Source organism: Cantharellus anzutake, assembly GCF_015039405.1.
Source record: "Cantharellus anzutake strain C23 chromosome Unknown EI90scaffold_110, whole genome shotgun sequence".
In the NCBI taxonomy this organism is placed as follows: Eukaryota; Fungi; Basidiomycota; class Agaricomycetes; order Cantharellales; family Hydnaceae; genus Cantharellus; species Cantharellus anzutake.
The window spans coordinates 95,136-112,899 of NW_024067060.1; the positions used below are offsets into that span (position 1 = coordinate 95,136).

A 17,764-nucleotide genomic window follows, 5' to 3' on the forward strand; every position below is an offset into this window, starting at 1 on the left:
CTGTTATAGCTCCATTTTCGTTCGGGGTTCCATCAACATTACGGATGGGAACGGGCTGGGGAAGGGGGGTTGTCTCTAGGTTGTGCTTTCAGACGAACTCGGGGCTTACAAAGTTCCCGGTGGCTCCTGAGTCCAGGAGGGCTGATACAGATACCGACGCGAGGGAGGTTAGGGCGGTCAGTTTCACTGTGAGGTTAAGTGATCTGGGGGACTGCTTGGAAAGGACGTAAATGGCTGGGGGGGAGACTGCTACCTCGGGCGTTGCTGCCTTTGGGGTCTTCTTGTTCTCATGGGTGGAGGATGCGTTTCTCCTCTTTTTCTTCGTGATGACTCGGTGAAACTTTGGCATTGGCATTGGCTTATGCGCACTGCGGTATTTACACAAGCTATCTTCTATGGGCGGCTGGGACGCATCCCTTACCGGTCGCCTGCCTGAAAATCCCTCTGAGGTTCTTCCTCTGGTTCCCCCTCTACCGTCTCTGTCCCTTCGGTTAACTGTCTCTTCAGCCCTTCCATCAGCGTTCTCACCATCAGCGTTCTCAGGTCTTCCGGGTGGAGACGTCGTACTCGGCTGACCCTGGGGTGTGGGCATTCTCGCGCAAGATGACCTGGGGTGTTACAATTGTAGCACCGCCTCTGGTCAGTCCTCGACCTGTCGAGATCCATCAGCTGGGGGCCTGTCCCTGGTGTAGGACGGCTGCTGGGGTGGGGGGCGGAGGTGCGGGAGCAGGTCGTGGGGGGGTCTGTGTGGGTCGGGCCTGGGATGGGGTCGCGGTCAGCAGAGGTCGAGCTGGCGGGAATGGGGGTCTAGGTGGGGGTGCGCGTGGTTGGGTGGCTTGGAAACGTTGCCACTGGTTGTCCAGAAGTGTGGCTTCGCGCTTCCACTCAGTCCAAGTGGTGGGCATGGGGCGGAGGCGGTATATACTCTCCCTGAGCCGCAGGTTAATCGCTTGCTCAAACCGGTTGACCAGCCCGACATCGCTTAGCCTCGAGGTGGGTCCCAATATCTCGAACTCCTGGATGACCTTATCCACGGAGTCAGTCCCCTGGCGGATGACTGCCAGCTTCTGCCGAGCTGTGGCCTCCTGGTTCGGGTCTTGAAACATGGCATCGAGTTCCGTGTTGAACTTGTCCATGGTTATGGTGGGGGAGCTGGCTGTCAACAGGGTGATCGTCCATTGTGTCGCCCACGCCCCTGCGGGTCCTCCTTTCATGTAGGAGAGGACGAAGAGGATCTGGGATAGTTCAGTAGGGAACTCGGCTGTGCGGACATGGAAGTAGATCCTGCACTCGGCCTTGAAACGATCGAGGTCTTCACTGGCTCCCAAGAAGGGAGTGGGGGCAGCGACCTTCGGTGGTTTGGGTCTAGGCGCGAGTGTGGGTACGGGCACGGGTGGAGGGGCGGGTGCGGGTGCAGGTGCAGGTGGGGGTGGTTGCAGGTTTGGCTCTCCACAATGGCTTGGAGCTCCTCGAAGCGGGCCAGCAGGTTGTCATACTGTTCTTCTGACACCATGGCTGGGGAGATGGGGGAGGCAGGGGAGATAAGGTTAAAACCTTCTTCTGCTGTCAGGGACACGTCCGGGGTCAAGAGGGCCCGGGGGTAATGTCCGGCACTGAAGCCATCGCGGGGTGTGGAGCGGGCGTGCGTACTGGCGGGCCCGATCCGGGACAGTGGTCCCTGGCCACTCAGTCTGAAGTGGAGAATGTGTTATTATTATTAAAGGGGAAAACTATACTACTTACCTGAAGTGGAGAATGTGAGAAGAAGGTTACTTCTTCGGTTCCCACTTCAGGTACATTTATGTACATGCGGCTTGAGTCACATGATGAGTGCCACGTCATCCTCGGAGGCAGCCGCAGGCATCCGGGTGTCCCTGTGGGGGATCCCGAGAGCGTCCGCTGCATGCGCACGTGCTGGGCACAGCGGGAAGCCATCCGGGGTGTGTGGGTCGGACGGGTCAATAGTACATCAATACAAAGGAAGGTGGTCCGTGTAGATAGAAAGAAATAAACAGGAAGAGGAAGATGAGAAGAAAGAAATAAAGAAATAAATAAAGAAAGGGGAAGGAGAGGGAGGAAGGAGGGGGGAGGGGGATAGACAGTGGGGAGCGGGTGTGGTGTGGCTGGGTGGGTCCGGGTGGACCCGGGTCAGGCAGGTGTGCCCTGACAATATCCATACCAACTCCACCCAACCTCCAACCTACTCCACCACCATTCTGGTTGACCTCTGGTTTGTCCTCTCCCTCACCTCCACCATGTCCTCCAGTATACTTCCGGTCCACCTCTGGTGCCCCTTATTCTCATCATAGAAGTTTATTAATATTTCTATCTGCCCAACATTACTACGGACCTCCTAGGACCTCCACCAACCCCACAAAGGTTTTCCCACTATCCAATAGCTGTCACCAATCCCACCCTTCATCTACCCACTCCACATTGCTCAATAAGGCAATTCTCTCACGAGCTCGCCAACCCAGCAAGTGGGTAAGTCCATCTTGGGTTTTCCCTTTGTTCTTATTTGTCTTGTATTATGTATATAAGTCATGTATCGTAGTTGATGGCACTTCAGTGCAAAAATCAACAACTAGATCCCCCCAGAGTTCATGCCCCCTTGTTCTGAAGTTAAGGACCCAACACTAGGGTTACCAAATGTAGGTACAGCCCTCCTCTCCGAGTCACTGAGGCCATGGTCCCTCCACTCGTCCTCTACCTCTGGCCTCCCTTCTGGGGAAAGGTCCAGACATGCACATTCCCTCCTTGCCATGTCCTGACACATGGGTCTCAGAGTATGGTGTTCGATTGGGATCAGCAGTGGCCACACAAAACAGATCAGGACAATTCTCAACAATATCACCTGGTGGTAGAACAGAATAAGAAAGATGTATATGGCCATCCATACTGGATTCCATGGCAGTCATGGAACACCTGATCAGTGCAGCCAATGAGTGCTTGTCACTACTTGAAGTGTCACTCTCAATCTCCTCATCACTGGGAATGTCATGGCAAGATGTCAGAGCACCACTTCAGGTCCATGCAGATGGTAGTGTGTGGGAAACGCACTTGGTATCATTGGAAAGCTACCATCAAGATGAGTAGAATGAGTCCAAGATCAGGATATTTGGTGCAGTCATTGTGGAGATTGTCAGAATTTATTGATTGTGTGGCTGTTCCTATATATTTTTTATGTTTTCTGTTGTTTTGTTTGTTCTATGTTGTTCTGTCTATTTCTGTCCATCCCTAACACCGTTGGATTGCTCAGACTTTAGTTCGGATGACTATGGTTTATATACAACATGTATCTAGTATGATACAGAGATTCTCCCCTCTGCTCCACTAAGTACTAGGTCCATGTGCCTGGGGTGGTGTCTGAGTGCTTGCTGTCTTGGGGACAGTGCTTTGCAGGCAGTACTGCTAGCTTGTCTTCCAGGGAGGTCCACCTAGTGTTGATTTTTAGGCTGAGTTAGTCCAGACCAGGGTCACAGTGAGTCCGAAACCCTAGGTGCCCTTTCCACCCCCCCTTCTTCTTTCCCTTTGGTGAGGGAGCAGCTGAGAGTGGCGACCCTTGACTGTGGTCTAGCCTTCCTCCCTGCTTGCATTTCGCTCTGCAAGCAGGGAGCAGAGCACAAGGGGTTGGGGACCAGATAAGAATGGATGCGCAGCACAGCAGCGCACCAACCTACCACCACCACCACAACCTCTACTACTTCACACCACACCTACTCCCACCCAGCAGGATGAGAAATGAAAAGGGGGCCAGCAAGCAGCTTCTTTGGGCAGAATTAAGACCAAACTAAAAACTCAACTGGACTCGGTGTCCTATAACTCGGTGTGGATCTCCCTGAGGACACTGTGAGGCTACCTTGCCTCCCTCAAGCCTACTACACTCGACCACACTTCTAGCACACTTCACTTGGTGACCAGATCTGAATGTAGTGGATGGGAAATCTCTGTTACAAAACTAGTTGAACTGCCTTCAGCTGGTTGCAAACTCCTTAAGCACCCATTCACAACTACTCTTAACATGTTCTCAGATGCACATGAGCCACCCAGTGGCGGCTGTATTCATGTTGTACAATGTCAAGCTTTTGCTTGCTCCTTGACCCAATGACCTTTTGTTGTATGCCACACCACATTGTTAGGAGCCATCCATTGGGTTTTGTGTTTTGGTACACCATTGAGTTTCACAGTTACAGATCATTTTACAATGAGTTACAGTACAATGGCACAGTCAACTACAGCAGAACAGTCAAATTGCGTTCGGAATGACACCCAGTCTCAGGAGCTCACTCTCCTTTGGCACCTTGGGAGGTGGGAGGAGTTGTGGTACAGATGGCATGGGTGAAGGCATTTCATGTGTCTGAGAATGTGTTGAGGTCGCATAGTCATTTCGCTGGATAGTAGTACCTACTGTGACAGCATCAGTGAGGTGAAAGTCCACAACATATAGAGTGATTCGAATCATGGCATCTGGTTGGGAGATTTTGGTCACAAAGTTCCAATTTGTTGGACGCTATGGGAGAGATGTGATCCACTGAGGAATGTTTAGACTGGTAACAGATGAACCAACAAACACATGGGGAGGTGAGGTCAACTGTTCACCTGATGTTCTACAAAGGTGACCCATCCTTGGTTTGTTTCCCAATTCTACACTGATGTAGGACCCAGTGGTTGTGATGTCATGATAAATATGAACTCACTGCAGTCAATAACATACCACCTCATTGCTGAAGGGTGAAGTTTGCCATCGATCTGTTGGTGTCCATAGTCTTTTAGTATTGTAGTTCAGCAGGAAGAGCAGTGGAGGTTGTGTGGTCTGAGGTTATGGCTGTTGCTGGCCATAATGCCACATGCATTTAGATGAATGTCGGACCCACCATGGTGGTGTGGAACACACTGAGGGACCCAATGTTAACCACTTCATACTCTTTAATGTACTGACCTGTAGCTCAGACTCCATCACCATGTCTGTACAGATGCTTATGCTTGCTCTTTCATGGTGGATGACATTGGTTTGCCAGTGATTCAACTTCACCTTCTGGCATGTGATTGAGGCAGACTGAATGGACTCTATGGTGCTTCCCAAAAGGGCAAGGCCAAGAGGGGAAGGAGTGGAGTGGGTTGTGGGGAATGACAGCTGACATAATATGGAAAGGAAGCAGCCATCTAAAGAAGGAAGAGGCAACAAGAGGATTAAATGGCACCATACAGTAGAGACTGCAGGGTCTGGAGTAAGTTCCAGAGGTCTGGAGTTGGAAGTCTAAGTCTGGAATATTGGCAAGATGTAATAAATGAAATGCAATAAGGAATACAAGGAGATAAGACAGAGGAGGAGGTCAAAGTCCAGGGGCAGAGATGTGACCGGAGTTCCGGAGGTTGAGGTGCGATGGGGTTCTGGTACAGGAGTCTGGAGCTGGAGGTGTGGAGCATCACAAGCTCTGGTCTGGAAGGTATGAGGTTGGGATCAGACTCGGAGTAAACTGGAGTCAGACTGGAGGTAGTGTTGGATGTTGTGTTGGAGCCAGAGGTAGTGTGGGCTCTCAACAACCAACAGGGGGAGGAGGAGGTGGAGGATGTGGAGTTCTGGAGGAGGAGATGGAGGTCCAGAATCAGGAGTGGAGGTCCGGAGTTGTATGGGTGTGGCATGCTTAACCTGTCAATATTGGCACTTGATCTGCTTTGCTTTAGTTCATTTCTTGCCTCCCATTTCCCGGGCTCTTGTCCTTCATTCAGTTTGACAATCTCCGCTTATTTCCACACCGGACTGACTGGCCTTCTATGTCTTTCCTCCTGCCTATTTATATCCTGTAAATACTTCTGGGGACCTCAGTCTGAAATCAACTAGAGTACCCCCCTGTTCTGGTCTGAGTCCCTCCTTCTGCAAAGGGGGCTTCCCCCCTCTGAGTCCATGCTTACAGAGTCCATGGTCATGAATGTTCCTGGGGATAGATCCGATCGCTACCCAGGCAGCGCTGTCTGGTGGAGCTCAGTATTCCGGGTCATCCAATGGTGGGTCGGAGACAGACCAGAGGTGGGGCGGAGCTCCGAGGGTGACAGGGTGTTGAAGGGACTCAGCTTCAGCAACTCGGAATGGAGTGCTGTGCCCGTTATGTTCTTGTTGTCCCCAATTTGTCAGGGGAGCTGGTGATGGAGGAACCAAGGCCACCAGCAGAAGGGGGCCGGAAGCCCCCCCTCACTACTTAACGATGGAGGCATTAGTGAGGGTCAATCATTCATGACACAATTCATTTGGGTTTTATACCAAGGCACCTTTAGACATGCCTGTTACTCAGTTCTTGGTTCAGGGTAGAGCAGCAGACAAGTGGGATGCAATAGACCTCCCAGAGAAGGTTTGGATTTGAGGACTTAAGACTCATATTATAACTGGGGGAACTATTTACTGGAGGGGTATGTGTGTACATATATCAGAAACAATTGGATCTGAAGGTAAACAAAGGTTACCAAGGGGAAGGAGAAGCTAAGAATAAGCAGGGGACTACAGAGGAAGACATCCAGAAAGGTCCAGAGCCCGGAAGTTGTAGTCCAGAAGATTGGGGTTGTAGGAAATATCAAATGGTAAAACAATAAAGATTATCAAGACCGGAGGTAAGGTAGGAGTGGGGAGGTACCAGAGGTGTGGAGACCAGAAGTAAGAAGGAGGGGGGATAGGCAAGTTGAGGTTTACCAACAATGAGCAGGTCCATCTCCTTTGAACAAGAGGTCCGAGGAGGTGGAGGTGTGGTAGTGGAGGTCCGGAGGTGATGTGGACGTAGATGGGAGGCAGAGCAGGAGAGAGTCGAAGGAGGAGGTAGTCCTAGGGTCATTGGCATCGACTGGAGGCAGCAGAGAGAGATTGGGAGGGCTGGTGGAGGTCATAGGAGTCATATAAAAATAGGGCAGAGGGAGGTGGAAGATCCAGGATATGACATCCACACTCCTCCTACATATCCGCTCTGCCCACAAGTCTTGTTTGAAGTCTGCTGTAAGTGTCAATCTGTAAATACAGGATCTCCCCCAAATGTCAAGCTCAGGGCACAGTGCTCCACTTGAGTCGCTGAGGCCATGATCCCACTCTGCTAACCTTGAACAGCGCTTCCGGAGGTGCCGCATATTTCCACCTGCACATCTGCATGTGTGTGCTCCCACAGACCTCTGCCACAACCTCCGACCCTGACTCAGACAGAAACCAGTCTGTCTTCTGCCTGTCTCTGACACCTCTGCAGTGTTGGTGCTGGTGGCTGAGGATGTTTTGGTACCTCCGAACTTCTGTTTTCATTTGTTTGGCGAAGTTGCTGTGCTTCCACTGTTGCCTCCCTCCACCACAGACACTGCCCTGAGGTAAGCAATGTTTTCGATCAGCCAGTGGGTACGATTGCTGGAATCGCATTTCCATTTGGCTTGTACATTCACATTTGTTCCTGGACAGGGAACACGGAAGTTGTCAAAATGTCGGTTGTTATCATCAAAATGCAGTCGGACCTCAAACCGGACTTCCATTTTTTCCTGATTCCACAGTGCACATATGAGCTGAAGTTATGGCCCCACACCTGAATCTAAGCACGCACCTTGGCACCATAAGTACTCAGGTTCAAACCAAATTCTTGACTGGAACTGTTAGCTATGGTTGTCACTTGGCCCACGAAGTGGGTGGCAGCGAGTTGGGCATTGGAGGGCTGCATGTCATCTGTCAGAATGCCCACATTTTCCACCATTGAAGTGTCCAAAATCATGACTCGACCATCTACTATGTCCAGACGATGAGCAAGGAACTGGACACATAAGCCACGGAGTCCTCTTCAGCATTGTCCATTGCACATAGACAGACATTGTGATCTCCTGAATGTTCTGGTCTCCAACAGGCCTGTCACTGGCCAAACCTAAAGTGTAAGAACAGTGGGGCTATCGGCAATGGCACAAACAAATGGGAAAAATACCTGATAGATGGGAGGATGACATCAGAGAGAGTTGAGGTGGCAAGCAGAGGTTTCAATGGATAGTTGAAAGAGAAGTGGTATATTATGGGAAAGCCATACTATAACAGAAATCCCCAGAAAGAATGCCAACCCAGCTGAACACATGGGCAAACACTTTAATGGGACATCAACATCATGATCCATCCTGATTTCCAATTTCACTCATCCATATGAAAATGCAGTGAGACAGTGTACGAAGTTCCTAACAGTTGTATGACAATCTGTTCTGATTTCCAATTAAACTCATTCCTACTAGAAAGGCTGCTTCACAGCCATGACCTTGCTTTCCAATCACATGAACACTGCTAGGCTCACAAGCTCAAGATGATGTGGTTTGACATTTGGTTCCTGATTCAAGGGGTGTTGATTCAGCCATTGCCAAACCCCGGGTTGGAGGGTGGGTGGCAGGCTGCACAACTGGTGTATTTTCAGACACCATTACATATGCTACATCTATGAATCTTGTCATATCCATACATACCTGATCCCAATTTGACTTCCAGACCCTGCAGCATCACCTCCCTTTCCACTATCTCCAACCCTCCTGGCCACTTGGCTACACCCTACTCATTTATTGTCGAACACCACATGCCTTTTCCTCGCTTAGCCCTCTTGTTAATATTGTCGCTTATATATATATTGACACTTGATCTGTCGCCATATTGGCATCAGGTTGTCAGCCCCCTCAGTCTTTCTCTCTATGCCATCTCCATGTTAATATTGTTTATTTCACTTCCATCCGTTCCTTAAAAACCTGTCTTCCTGGTTCATGCCACTCATTCAGTTCGCCATGGTTACCACTCCGCTTCCCATTCAGGTGCCAGACCGACCAGCCCCTTCTTTGTTCTCTTTTCATATTTATACTTGTAGTTTACTATCAATAGGGTGGTTCATGGTTGAGTAAATTCGTCTAGAGTGAACCTAAAGTGAAATTTCTGAAGTGAACAAAAGTTCGGGCAAACTGGATCTAAAGCGTGACTTTTGATCTTTTTCAACTTGGGGCTCAAGAGCCCCAATTCATGTAAAGTCACTCACCTCAACTGCCTCTAGACTCGGCTTTACTCCCCAGTAAGTCCGTGAACCATGAGAAGTCAAGTACTGTACAGTTTCTCAGCTCAGGTCACCTGCCCTCACCATCCGCATTCCCATCACATACTACTGCATCAGACTGTTGATGCCACCAAAATGAAAGAACCTTGCAGAGGGTGTTACTCCATCTCAGCCACGGCCTGGCTGCCATCCATGCATGCCCAGGGATGGTGAGGCTGATGCCACACTGACCATTGTCAAGGCCGAGGCTAAGTCAGAATCAAGGCCTCCGAAAATCCAATGGGATTCCAATGAACACTGGACTTACCGCTTGATTGATTACCTCTCAAATAACTTGGATGTTTGACTGAAGATGTTCAGTGACTCAGTAAAGGACGCAAAGAAGCAGTCTCGTAAAAAAGTGAGTATTCCGACATTTCATGGACAGCTTATTGTTCACCATTACCTAGGTTGTTGGTAGCAAGCCTAAGGTTGAGTATTATCGTGAAATAGCCAAGGCAGTTTTTGATGTCGAGGGTGAGGGTGAGTGTGCAGTGTACCAAATGGAGCCTGAACGTTATGCAACATCTGTTATGGGTCGGATTACCTAGTAAGTCATCTCACGGTGCCTGCTTCGGGCCATCTGATGGTTCCTCAACTCAAAAGACATATACTGCATGTCGCAAGATGCTGAGGAGTACTGGTGAAGGCTTGAAAGACAAAAACCTTGGTGATGCAGGGGATTCTGAGTCTTACCATAACCAGTTAGGTGAAGTGTTTTCCAATTATTTCCATACTACTACTGATGTTTTGGATTCAAGAATCAATTCGATCATTTTTCCCTTGGTGGGACACACTGAATGGTTGGTGGTCCGAGCATCCCAAGTACGCATTTCAGATGGTGTCAAACTCAGTAAGCGGTGTTGAAAAGATGGTTGGCAACTTGGAGCAAGCTGTCTCCAGTCCTGCTGAGCTTGACAAGCAGGTTCTGGATGAGGAAGATGAGAATGGTCTTGATTCAGTGAGTTTGTGTGCTTTAATCCCCCTTTTTTTCAACTAATGGCAAGTTTAATTAGGTCCGGGGAACTACTTCCCATCCACCCTCACTTTCCAGGTCATCTCCACCTCTTGAATCTCCGATCTTGTTCCAACCCAGCCCACTTCCTCACATTGATCCAGCACTTCTTGACATGGAACCACCACTTTTCTGCATGGATCTACCACTTCCCCATGTGGACCCACAGCTCCCTGATATCAAGCCAGGGCTGGATTTGGAAGATCCTAGCATGCCATCCCAATCCTCTTCTTGTACATTGGCACGGACCCCCGCATCTATTGTGGCAAAATCAAAGGGTGACCCAGCCCGGCAAACATCGTGCACTCCAGGCCCAAAGGCCCAAAAGGATTTTATGACTGACTTCCATGAAGCCACACGGATTGACCAGGCTCAAGCTCAGCAAGAGGCACAATACCACCATGTGCAGCAAATGGCATGACTTGAACTCAAGAAAGAGAAGATGCACCGAAAATATGAAATTGAGTCCCTCAAACTTCAAGTCCAATTAGCGCAGGTTCAAGCGCAGCAACACCAAGCATGATTGCAGCATTTTTATTGAGGCACTAAGTCCACCATGTTTATATACTTTTTGCCAATGAAATTTCGAGTTCTAGTACAGAGCATCAAATAGCGCTTCTTGTACATGACGGCACTTCTGTTGCGCTTCTGTCTCCCCTGGCAGAGGTGGTCCTACCCCACCCCATACAAAACCTTCAACAGGTCTGTCCTCCTCCCTCTCATCTTCATCAATCCTACCCTCATCAACCCATTCCCAAAAATCACTCTCATACTCATGATCCTCCACATGTGCCGCAAATGAGTGGATAATCAAGCAGGTGCAGACCCATGCAAGTGCAAGTACGTAGTCACGCTCTGAATTAATTTGTTGATGGAGTCCACGCAGTGACTGAAACTGACCTTTAAGGTACCCTACAGCATGCTCAGACCTGATGCGTACCTGGTTTGCACAAGCATTAGGTAATTTATAAATCCATATTAGATATGTAACACACCATTGACAGGTGGTAGTTGAATTGGTGGTTATATGGTATGAGTGACTGTGGGTGCTTATAAGGTACCATGCACCACAGCAACAGTGCATATGCTGAATCGGCCCACAACCACTCACCTTCACAGAAGAGCTGGCTGGAATCCTTGAAAGCGCGAGATTCCTTGAATGCTGTTGAGTCGTGCATGCTGCCAGGAGGGCCAAGCACATAGTCAATGATCCGAAGGTTTGGCAGTGTCACAAGCTAGAAAATCCATCAGCACCAGTAATTCACACTAAGGATTGCACGCACTGAAAGACTAAGAGAATAGTTGGACTTATGATCAAAGAATTGCTCCCCAAAGTGCCCAGGTTTTGATGCAAAAGGAATCAGTGTGCCATCAACCATGCAAAAACCTGGCCTCCAGGCTCGGCACGACACACTCTCTACCCAATCTGATGCTTCTTGCTTTTCATCTACATTTGGCCATTGAATGGCCTGGTTGTGAAGCGGTAAAAAGGCGATAACGATGCAACATGTGGCCTTCACAACAGTCCCAGCACTACAACCTGCCCACTGTGCAATCGCATCAACAGATGCAGCACTGCCAAAATGACCAAACCGAAATAGGGCAATGGCAAGCTGCTGTGCAATAGGCCATTGGTTATTTTGAGAGTCGTTATAAAAGCAGGGGTGATCTTGAATAAGAGTGAGGAGAATGTTGAATGTACAAGGTGAGACATGGAGGTTTCGACGAAAGCACACATGGTCATCCTCTTTATAACACCTAAGAACAAGCCCTAGCTGGCTGCATTTTGAGACATCATGTGGGAATAGGACACAGATGGAAAGGAGAGTGGAAAGGAAGTGTTGAACATGGAACAAAGACTGGAAATATGAGCAGTGGAGAGTTTGCAGCGCTTGGTCACATTCCGCATTAGAAGATGCGACAGATAGGCAACAGGAGCTGTTGTTGTTGCTGTTGTTGTTGCTGCTGTTGTTGTTGCTGCTGTTGTTGTTGCTGCTGTTGTTGTTGCTGCTGTTGTTGTTGCTGCTGTTGTTGCTGCTGCTGTCGCTGCTGCTGCTGTCACTGCTGCTGCTGCTGGATAAGGAGTCTACACTGGCACTGTGTCCGTCGCTAGGGTCATAAGAGCCACCACTAGAATTCGAAAAATTGCTGGATCTGAGATGTCGGCATTGATGATAGTAATGGGCACGTAGTTGGAGGGCATGCTGGGTGGCAGCATGTATGAGACGCTGGTGGTCAGACACAACAGGCATCAGAACTGTGGAGTTATTACATAATACAGTGCAAGGTGATGAGTGATGGACTTATGGAAATCGGGTCCGAGCAACTTTAGACACAGTTTAGAAGCAGTGTGACTGTGAACACCCGACCTGATGTTCTAAACTCAACCTGAACTCACTCTGAACTCATGTCCCATGTGAGGTGAAACTCGGGCCAATCTGGATGCAATTTAGAATCAGTTTGGGCCCAATTTAACCCACTGTGAACGGCCCTAATGTACCTTAGTTCGAATATTGACTAGAAATCCCCCCCAAGTTCTCTTGTCTCTAAGTTCGCCTCTAAGTTCCATCTTCACCTGAGTAAACATCACCGCAAGGTCCTCCTGCTAACCTGAAATACAGGACAGCCTGGAATGTGTGGTGCAACACTCCAGTTGAGTTGTTGATGTTAGAACAGGTGGATACAGATGACTCCGGAGTGGAATCGGAGACTTAGCATGGAGGGACCTTGGCCTCAGCGACTCAAGTGGAGCGCTGTGCCATTGCTGTTTGTCCATTTGGTCCTTAATTTCACAGTAGGCAAGCAGGAAGTCTCTAGGGGGCATTTCAGGTCGATTTCAGACTGAGCCCAAAACGAGTATGTACAAGCGCCGATATATATAATGGAGGGGGCAAAAGCACAAGGAGACAAAGGGGGTCTGAATCAGAATGAAAACGTCTGAATGGGAACAAAGGGTAGACAGAAGCGGAGCGGTACCGAAGGTCATAAGGCAGGACCTGTGATATGTCCAAAAGGAGGTAGGGAGGGCAAGGCCCAGAGGGGCAGGAGGATGAGGAGAAGTGGGGATGATGACTAACTGGCTAGAATGGGAAGAAGCAGCAGTCCAAATAGGGATGAGGGGAAAACACAAAAGATACATTACAAGCGGTGAAAGTGCTGAAGGTGATCCACGAAGCTCGGAGGTTGCAGAGCTTACGGAGGTTATGGAGGCAGGGTTGAAAGTCCGAGGAATATTGGCAATGGTGTTTACATAGTATGAGGTCACCAATGCAATGGACTAAGACTGAGGTGGAGTCAAAGTCCGAGGTGTTAGAAACCACCTCCGCCTAATGCGGGCATTTAGTGTAATGGTAACACACTCAAGGTACCTATGCAGGGCTCTGCGGTTCGACTCCCAGAATGTCCATATTTTATGCATTAAGGTTCCTGAGACCACGTGTACAAATTCCAACATGGTGGACATTCTGCGGAATACACCGAGCACACCCAAATCCGGTTGCTGCCACGTGAGCTGGGCACGTGAAGTCAAGCATTAAATTAGCCGGCCTGACAAAGTTTCAGGGGGTGTAGCTCAGAGCACTAAGGACCCAAAATCCAGCTGCTTCAGACCACATGACATGGACATGTAGGAGATTAGCAGTAAGTCTGGCCTGAATATGAATTCAGGGGGTGACGGCTCACGGGTTGTTGGAACCCCGGTGGTTTGGGTCACATGTGGATCACATGGTCGATCCAATGTGAAGGGGGTGTGTTGAAATAACCACCTCAGCCTAACAGGGCGTATGGTGTAATGGCTGTGCACACTGAGTTCGCGATCCAGAGGACTGGAGTTCGATTCCCAGTATGTCCAACTTTTAGGTTTCCCTAAAAGACCACGTGCAAATTCCAACACGAGGTAGGGACTATGATGGAAGCTCGGAGCAAAGGTACAAGCAGTGCCAGAGTACGAAGTATGGGACAGCGGTGGAAGGTCATAACTTGGCGGGAGGTCAGCGGAAGAGTACCAGAGGGAGGAGAGAGGAGAAAGGGAAGAGAGAAGGAGTGGCGGAAAGGAGAGTTGTCAGGTCCGAAGGTGAGTATCGGAGCAGATGGGGGAAGCGTAGGAGGGTGACGGAAGGGTGGGGGTGTTGTGAGGGAGGAGCGGAGGAGTAGGAGGAGGGTGGCGAGGGGGGCGGTGTTCGGTCCGAGGTGAGTATCGGAATGGACGGAGATAGGGGAGGAGAGGGAAGGAAGGAGTAGAGGTGGCATGGGAGGTAGAAAGAGGTGTATTGCCAGGACTGAAGGTGAGTATCGGAACGGCAGCGGTAGGGTATGACTCTGGAGGTGAAGAGGGTGGAGGTCCAGAAGTTGGGTCGAGGTCGGGTATGCATGGATATGACAGTTGAAGCCGAAGTCCCATCTCTCAAGATGCCTTGCAACAGAGTTGCACACTAGCTAAGTGCCCACTCATGCTGCCACACTCTGCTCCACTTCCTGCGATCACCTCGAATACCGTTTCTGACAGTGACCTCATTTCATGTAAACACCATTGCCAATATTCCTCAGACTTTCAACCCCACCTCTGTAAGCTCCATTACCTCTGAGCTTCACAGACTTACCTTGGCACTTTCACTGTTTGTATTGTATATCTTGCACTTCTCCCTCACCCTATTTGGACTACTGCTTCTTTGCATTCAACCAGTTAGTCATCAACCCCACTGTCACAACCAACAAGTCCTGGGGCTCTGTCAGCGGTGAATCAATGCCAATAGGCGAATCCGCCAACATGAAACCCATCTCAACCAGCCCCCAACCCAATGTCTGGCCCCTGTCCTATCAAGTGAGACTTGGTCAACAATTCAACCCTGGACCTTGCTGGCATTCTGACCTTACCTCCAGTTCCCGAGCCCTTGGCACTCCCAGCATAGTCCCTCTAGTTCCTCTTGCCTCATCTCCATCTGAACCACATGCATCACTCTGCTATGTGGTCACAGCCATGCACTGCATCCAGACCTCCACCCGCATCCAGACTTCTGCCTGCATCTGGACCTCCACCCACATCTGTACCTCTGTGTTAGAACAGGGCTGATACAGACGACTCTGGAGTGGAATCGGAGACTTAGCGTGGAGGGACCTTGGCCTCAGCGACTCAAGCGGAGTGCTGTGCCATTGCTGTTTGTCCATTTGGTCCTTAATTTCACAGTAGGTGAGCAGGAAGTCTCTAGGGGGCATTTCAGGTCGATTTCGAACTGAACCAAAATGAGTATGTACAAGCGCCGATATATATAATGGAAGGGGCAAAAGCACAAGGAAACAAAGGGGTACCAAATCGGAGCGAAGACGTCCGAACGGGAACAAAGGGTAGAAGAAGCGGAGCAGTACCGAAGGTCATAAGGTAGGACCTGTGATACTTCCGAAAGGAGGTAGGGAGGGCAAGGCCCAGAGGGGCAGGAGGATGAGGAGAAGTGGGGGTGATGACTAACTGGCTAGAATGGGAAGGAGCAGTAGTCCAAATAGGGATGAGGGGTAAACGCGAGAAATACATTAAAGGCAGCGAAAGTGCCAAAGGCGATCCACGAAGCTCGGAGGTTGCAGAGCTTACGGAGGTTATGGAGGCGGGGTTGAAAGTCCGAGGGATATTGGCAATGGTGTTTACGTAGTATGAGGTCACCAACGCAATGGACTAAGACCGAGGTGGAGCCAAAGTCCGAGGTCGGGACTATGATGGAGGCTCGGAGCGAAGGTACGGTCAGTGTCCGAGTAGGAAGTACGGGACAGCGGCAGAAGGTTGTAACTTGGTGGAAGGGTGGCGGAGGAGTACCAGAGGGAGGAGAGAGGGGAAAGGTAAGGGGGAAGGAGTGATGGAGAGGAGGGTTGTCAGGTCCGAAGGTGAGTATCGGAGCGGACGGGGGAAGTGTAGGAGGATGACGGGAGGGTGGAGGTGTTGCGGAGGGGGAGTGGAGTAGGAGGAGGAGGAGTAGTAGGAGGGTGGCGAGAGGGGCGGTGTTCGGTCCGAGGTGAGTATCGGAGCGGATGGAGATAGGGTAGGAGAGGAAGGGAGGAGTAGAGGTGGCGTGGGGGGGTAGAAGGAGGTGTGTTGCCAGGACCGAAGGTGAGTATCGGAACGGCAGCGGTAGGGTATGACTCCGGAGGTGAAAAGGGGTGGAGGTCCGGAAGTCAGGTCGGGGTCAGGTATGCATGGATATGACACTCTGCCTGCCTCTGATGCTTCCAGTTGCCCTCCACACCCTGTGGTCAGGTCAACACCCCCACTCCCCTCAGGACCTCTGCTGGTCATCATGCTGTCCTTGTGACAGTACTGATGGATCAACCCCTGTTTCGCAGACTTGTGTCAGCACCGCACCAACCCCACTTTCTGACCTGTGGACTTGTATCGGCACCAGCACTGACCTCCGCTTTGCCTCTGGCTGTTTTGTCACTTGGCAGTTGACCATTTATTCCTTGCTGAGTGCCTTTTATTCATTCACTTAACTTGCCAATATCAGCATTTGATCCACTCTTTATTGGGACTAGGTTATTGATCTCATTCAGTTATTGTTCTTCCCATCAATAACCCTTGCCACTTATTGTTTACTGATCCATTCCTCACTTCCAGTTCCTGGGCTCTTGTCCTTTATTAGTTTGACAATCCCTACTTATTTCTGTGCCAGACCATGCCGGACTGACCAGCCCTTCTATATTTCCTCTTGCCTATTTATATCTTGTAAATACTTTTGGGGACCTCAGTCTAGAGTACCCCCCCTGTCTGGTCTGAGTCCCTCCTTCTGCAAAGGGGCTTCCCCCCTTCTGAGTCCATGCTTGCAGAGTCTGTGCTCCTCCTACAGGTCCGCTCCACCTGCAAGTCTTGTTTGAAGTCCGCTGTCATGAACCCACCTGGGGATGGATCCGATTGCTACCCAGGTGGGTGCTGTCTGGTGGAGCTCAGTGTTCCAGGTCATCTGATGGTGGGTTGGAGACTGACTGGAGGTGGGGTGGAGCTCCAACAGTGACGGGGTGTTGAAGGGACTTGGCTTCAGTGACTCAGAATGGAGCACTGTGCCTGTTACATTCTCGTTGTCCCCAATTTGTCAGGGGGGCTGGCGATGAAGGAACCGAGGCCACCAGCAGAAGGGGGCCTGAAGCCCCCCCTCACTACTTAATGATGGAGGCATTAGCAAGGGTCAATCATTCATCACATGATTTGTTGGGTTTTATACCAAGGCACCTTTAGATGTGCCTGTTACTCAGTTCTTGGTTCAGGGTGGAGCAGCAGACAAGTGGAATGCGATAGACGTCCTGGAGGGGGTCTGGGTTCAAGGACTTAGGACTTGATATTATAACTGGGGGGAACTATTTACTAGGGGGTACACATGTACATATATCAGAGACAATGGGATCCGAAGGTAAACAAAGGTTACCAAGGGGAAGGAGAAGTAAATAGAAAAGAATCCACAGGACAAATAAGGAATAGGCCAAAAGCCCGAATTACGTCTGAGGTTTGTGGAGTGGGAGGATTAGAAGCCAACTGAATGGTAAGGCCTGGGCCCGTCTATGAATGAGCAGGGGACTACAGGGGAAGACATCTGGAAAGGTCCGGAGCCCGGAAGTTGTAGTCCAGAAGATCGGGGTTATAGAAAATATCAAATGATAAAACAATAAAGAATAACATGACTGGAGGTAAGGTAGGAGTGGGGAGGTACCGGAGGTGTGG

The 17,764-nt window shown here is 50.0% G+C and overlaps 1 protein-coding gene and 2 non-coding genes across 3 annotated transcripts; all 3 read left to right on the forward strand.

The window, feature by feature from the left end:
- Positions 1 to 9,372: 9,372 nt before the first annotated feature.
- Positions 9,373 to 10,495, forward strand: EI90DRAFT_3021365 (uncharacterized protein; the record flags this gene model as incomplete). The annotated part of the gene is made up of 4 exons (XM_039057641.1): positions 9,373 to 9,420; positions 9,470 to 9,542; positions 9,821 to 10,020; positions 10,076 to 10,495. 4 exons carry the CDS (start codon positions 9,373 to 9,375, stop codon positions 10,493 to 10,495), a joined length of 741 nt encoding a protein of 246 aa, XP_038909435.1.
- Positions 10,496 to 13,407: 2,912 nt separating this feature from the next.
- On the forward strand, positions 13,408 to 13,480 carry EI90DRAFT_t251. The gene has a single exon. It is a non-coding gene; the product is annotated as a tRNA-Tyr (tRNA).
- Positions 13,481 to 13,850: 370 nt separating this feature from the next.
- EI90DRAFT_t252 lies at positions 13,851 to 13,924 on the forward strand. The gene has a single exon. It is a non-coding gene; the product is annotated as a tRNA-Ala (tRNA).
- The last annotated feature ends 3,840 nt before the right edge of the window (positions 13,925 to 17,764 follow it).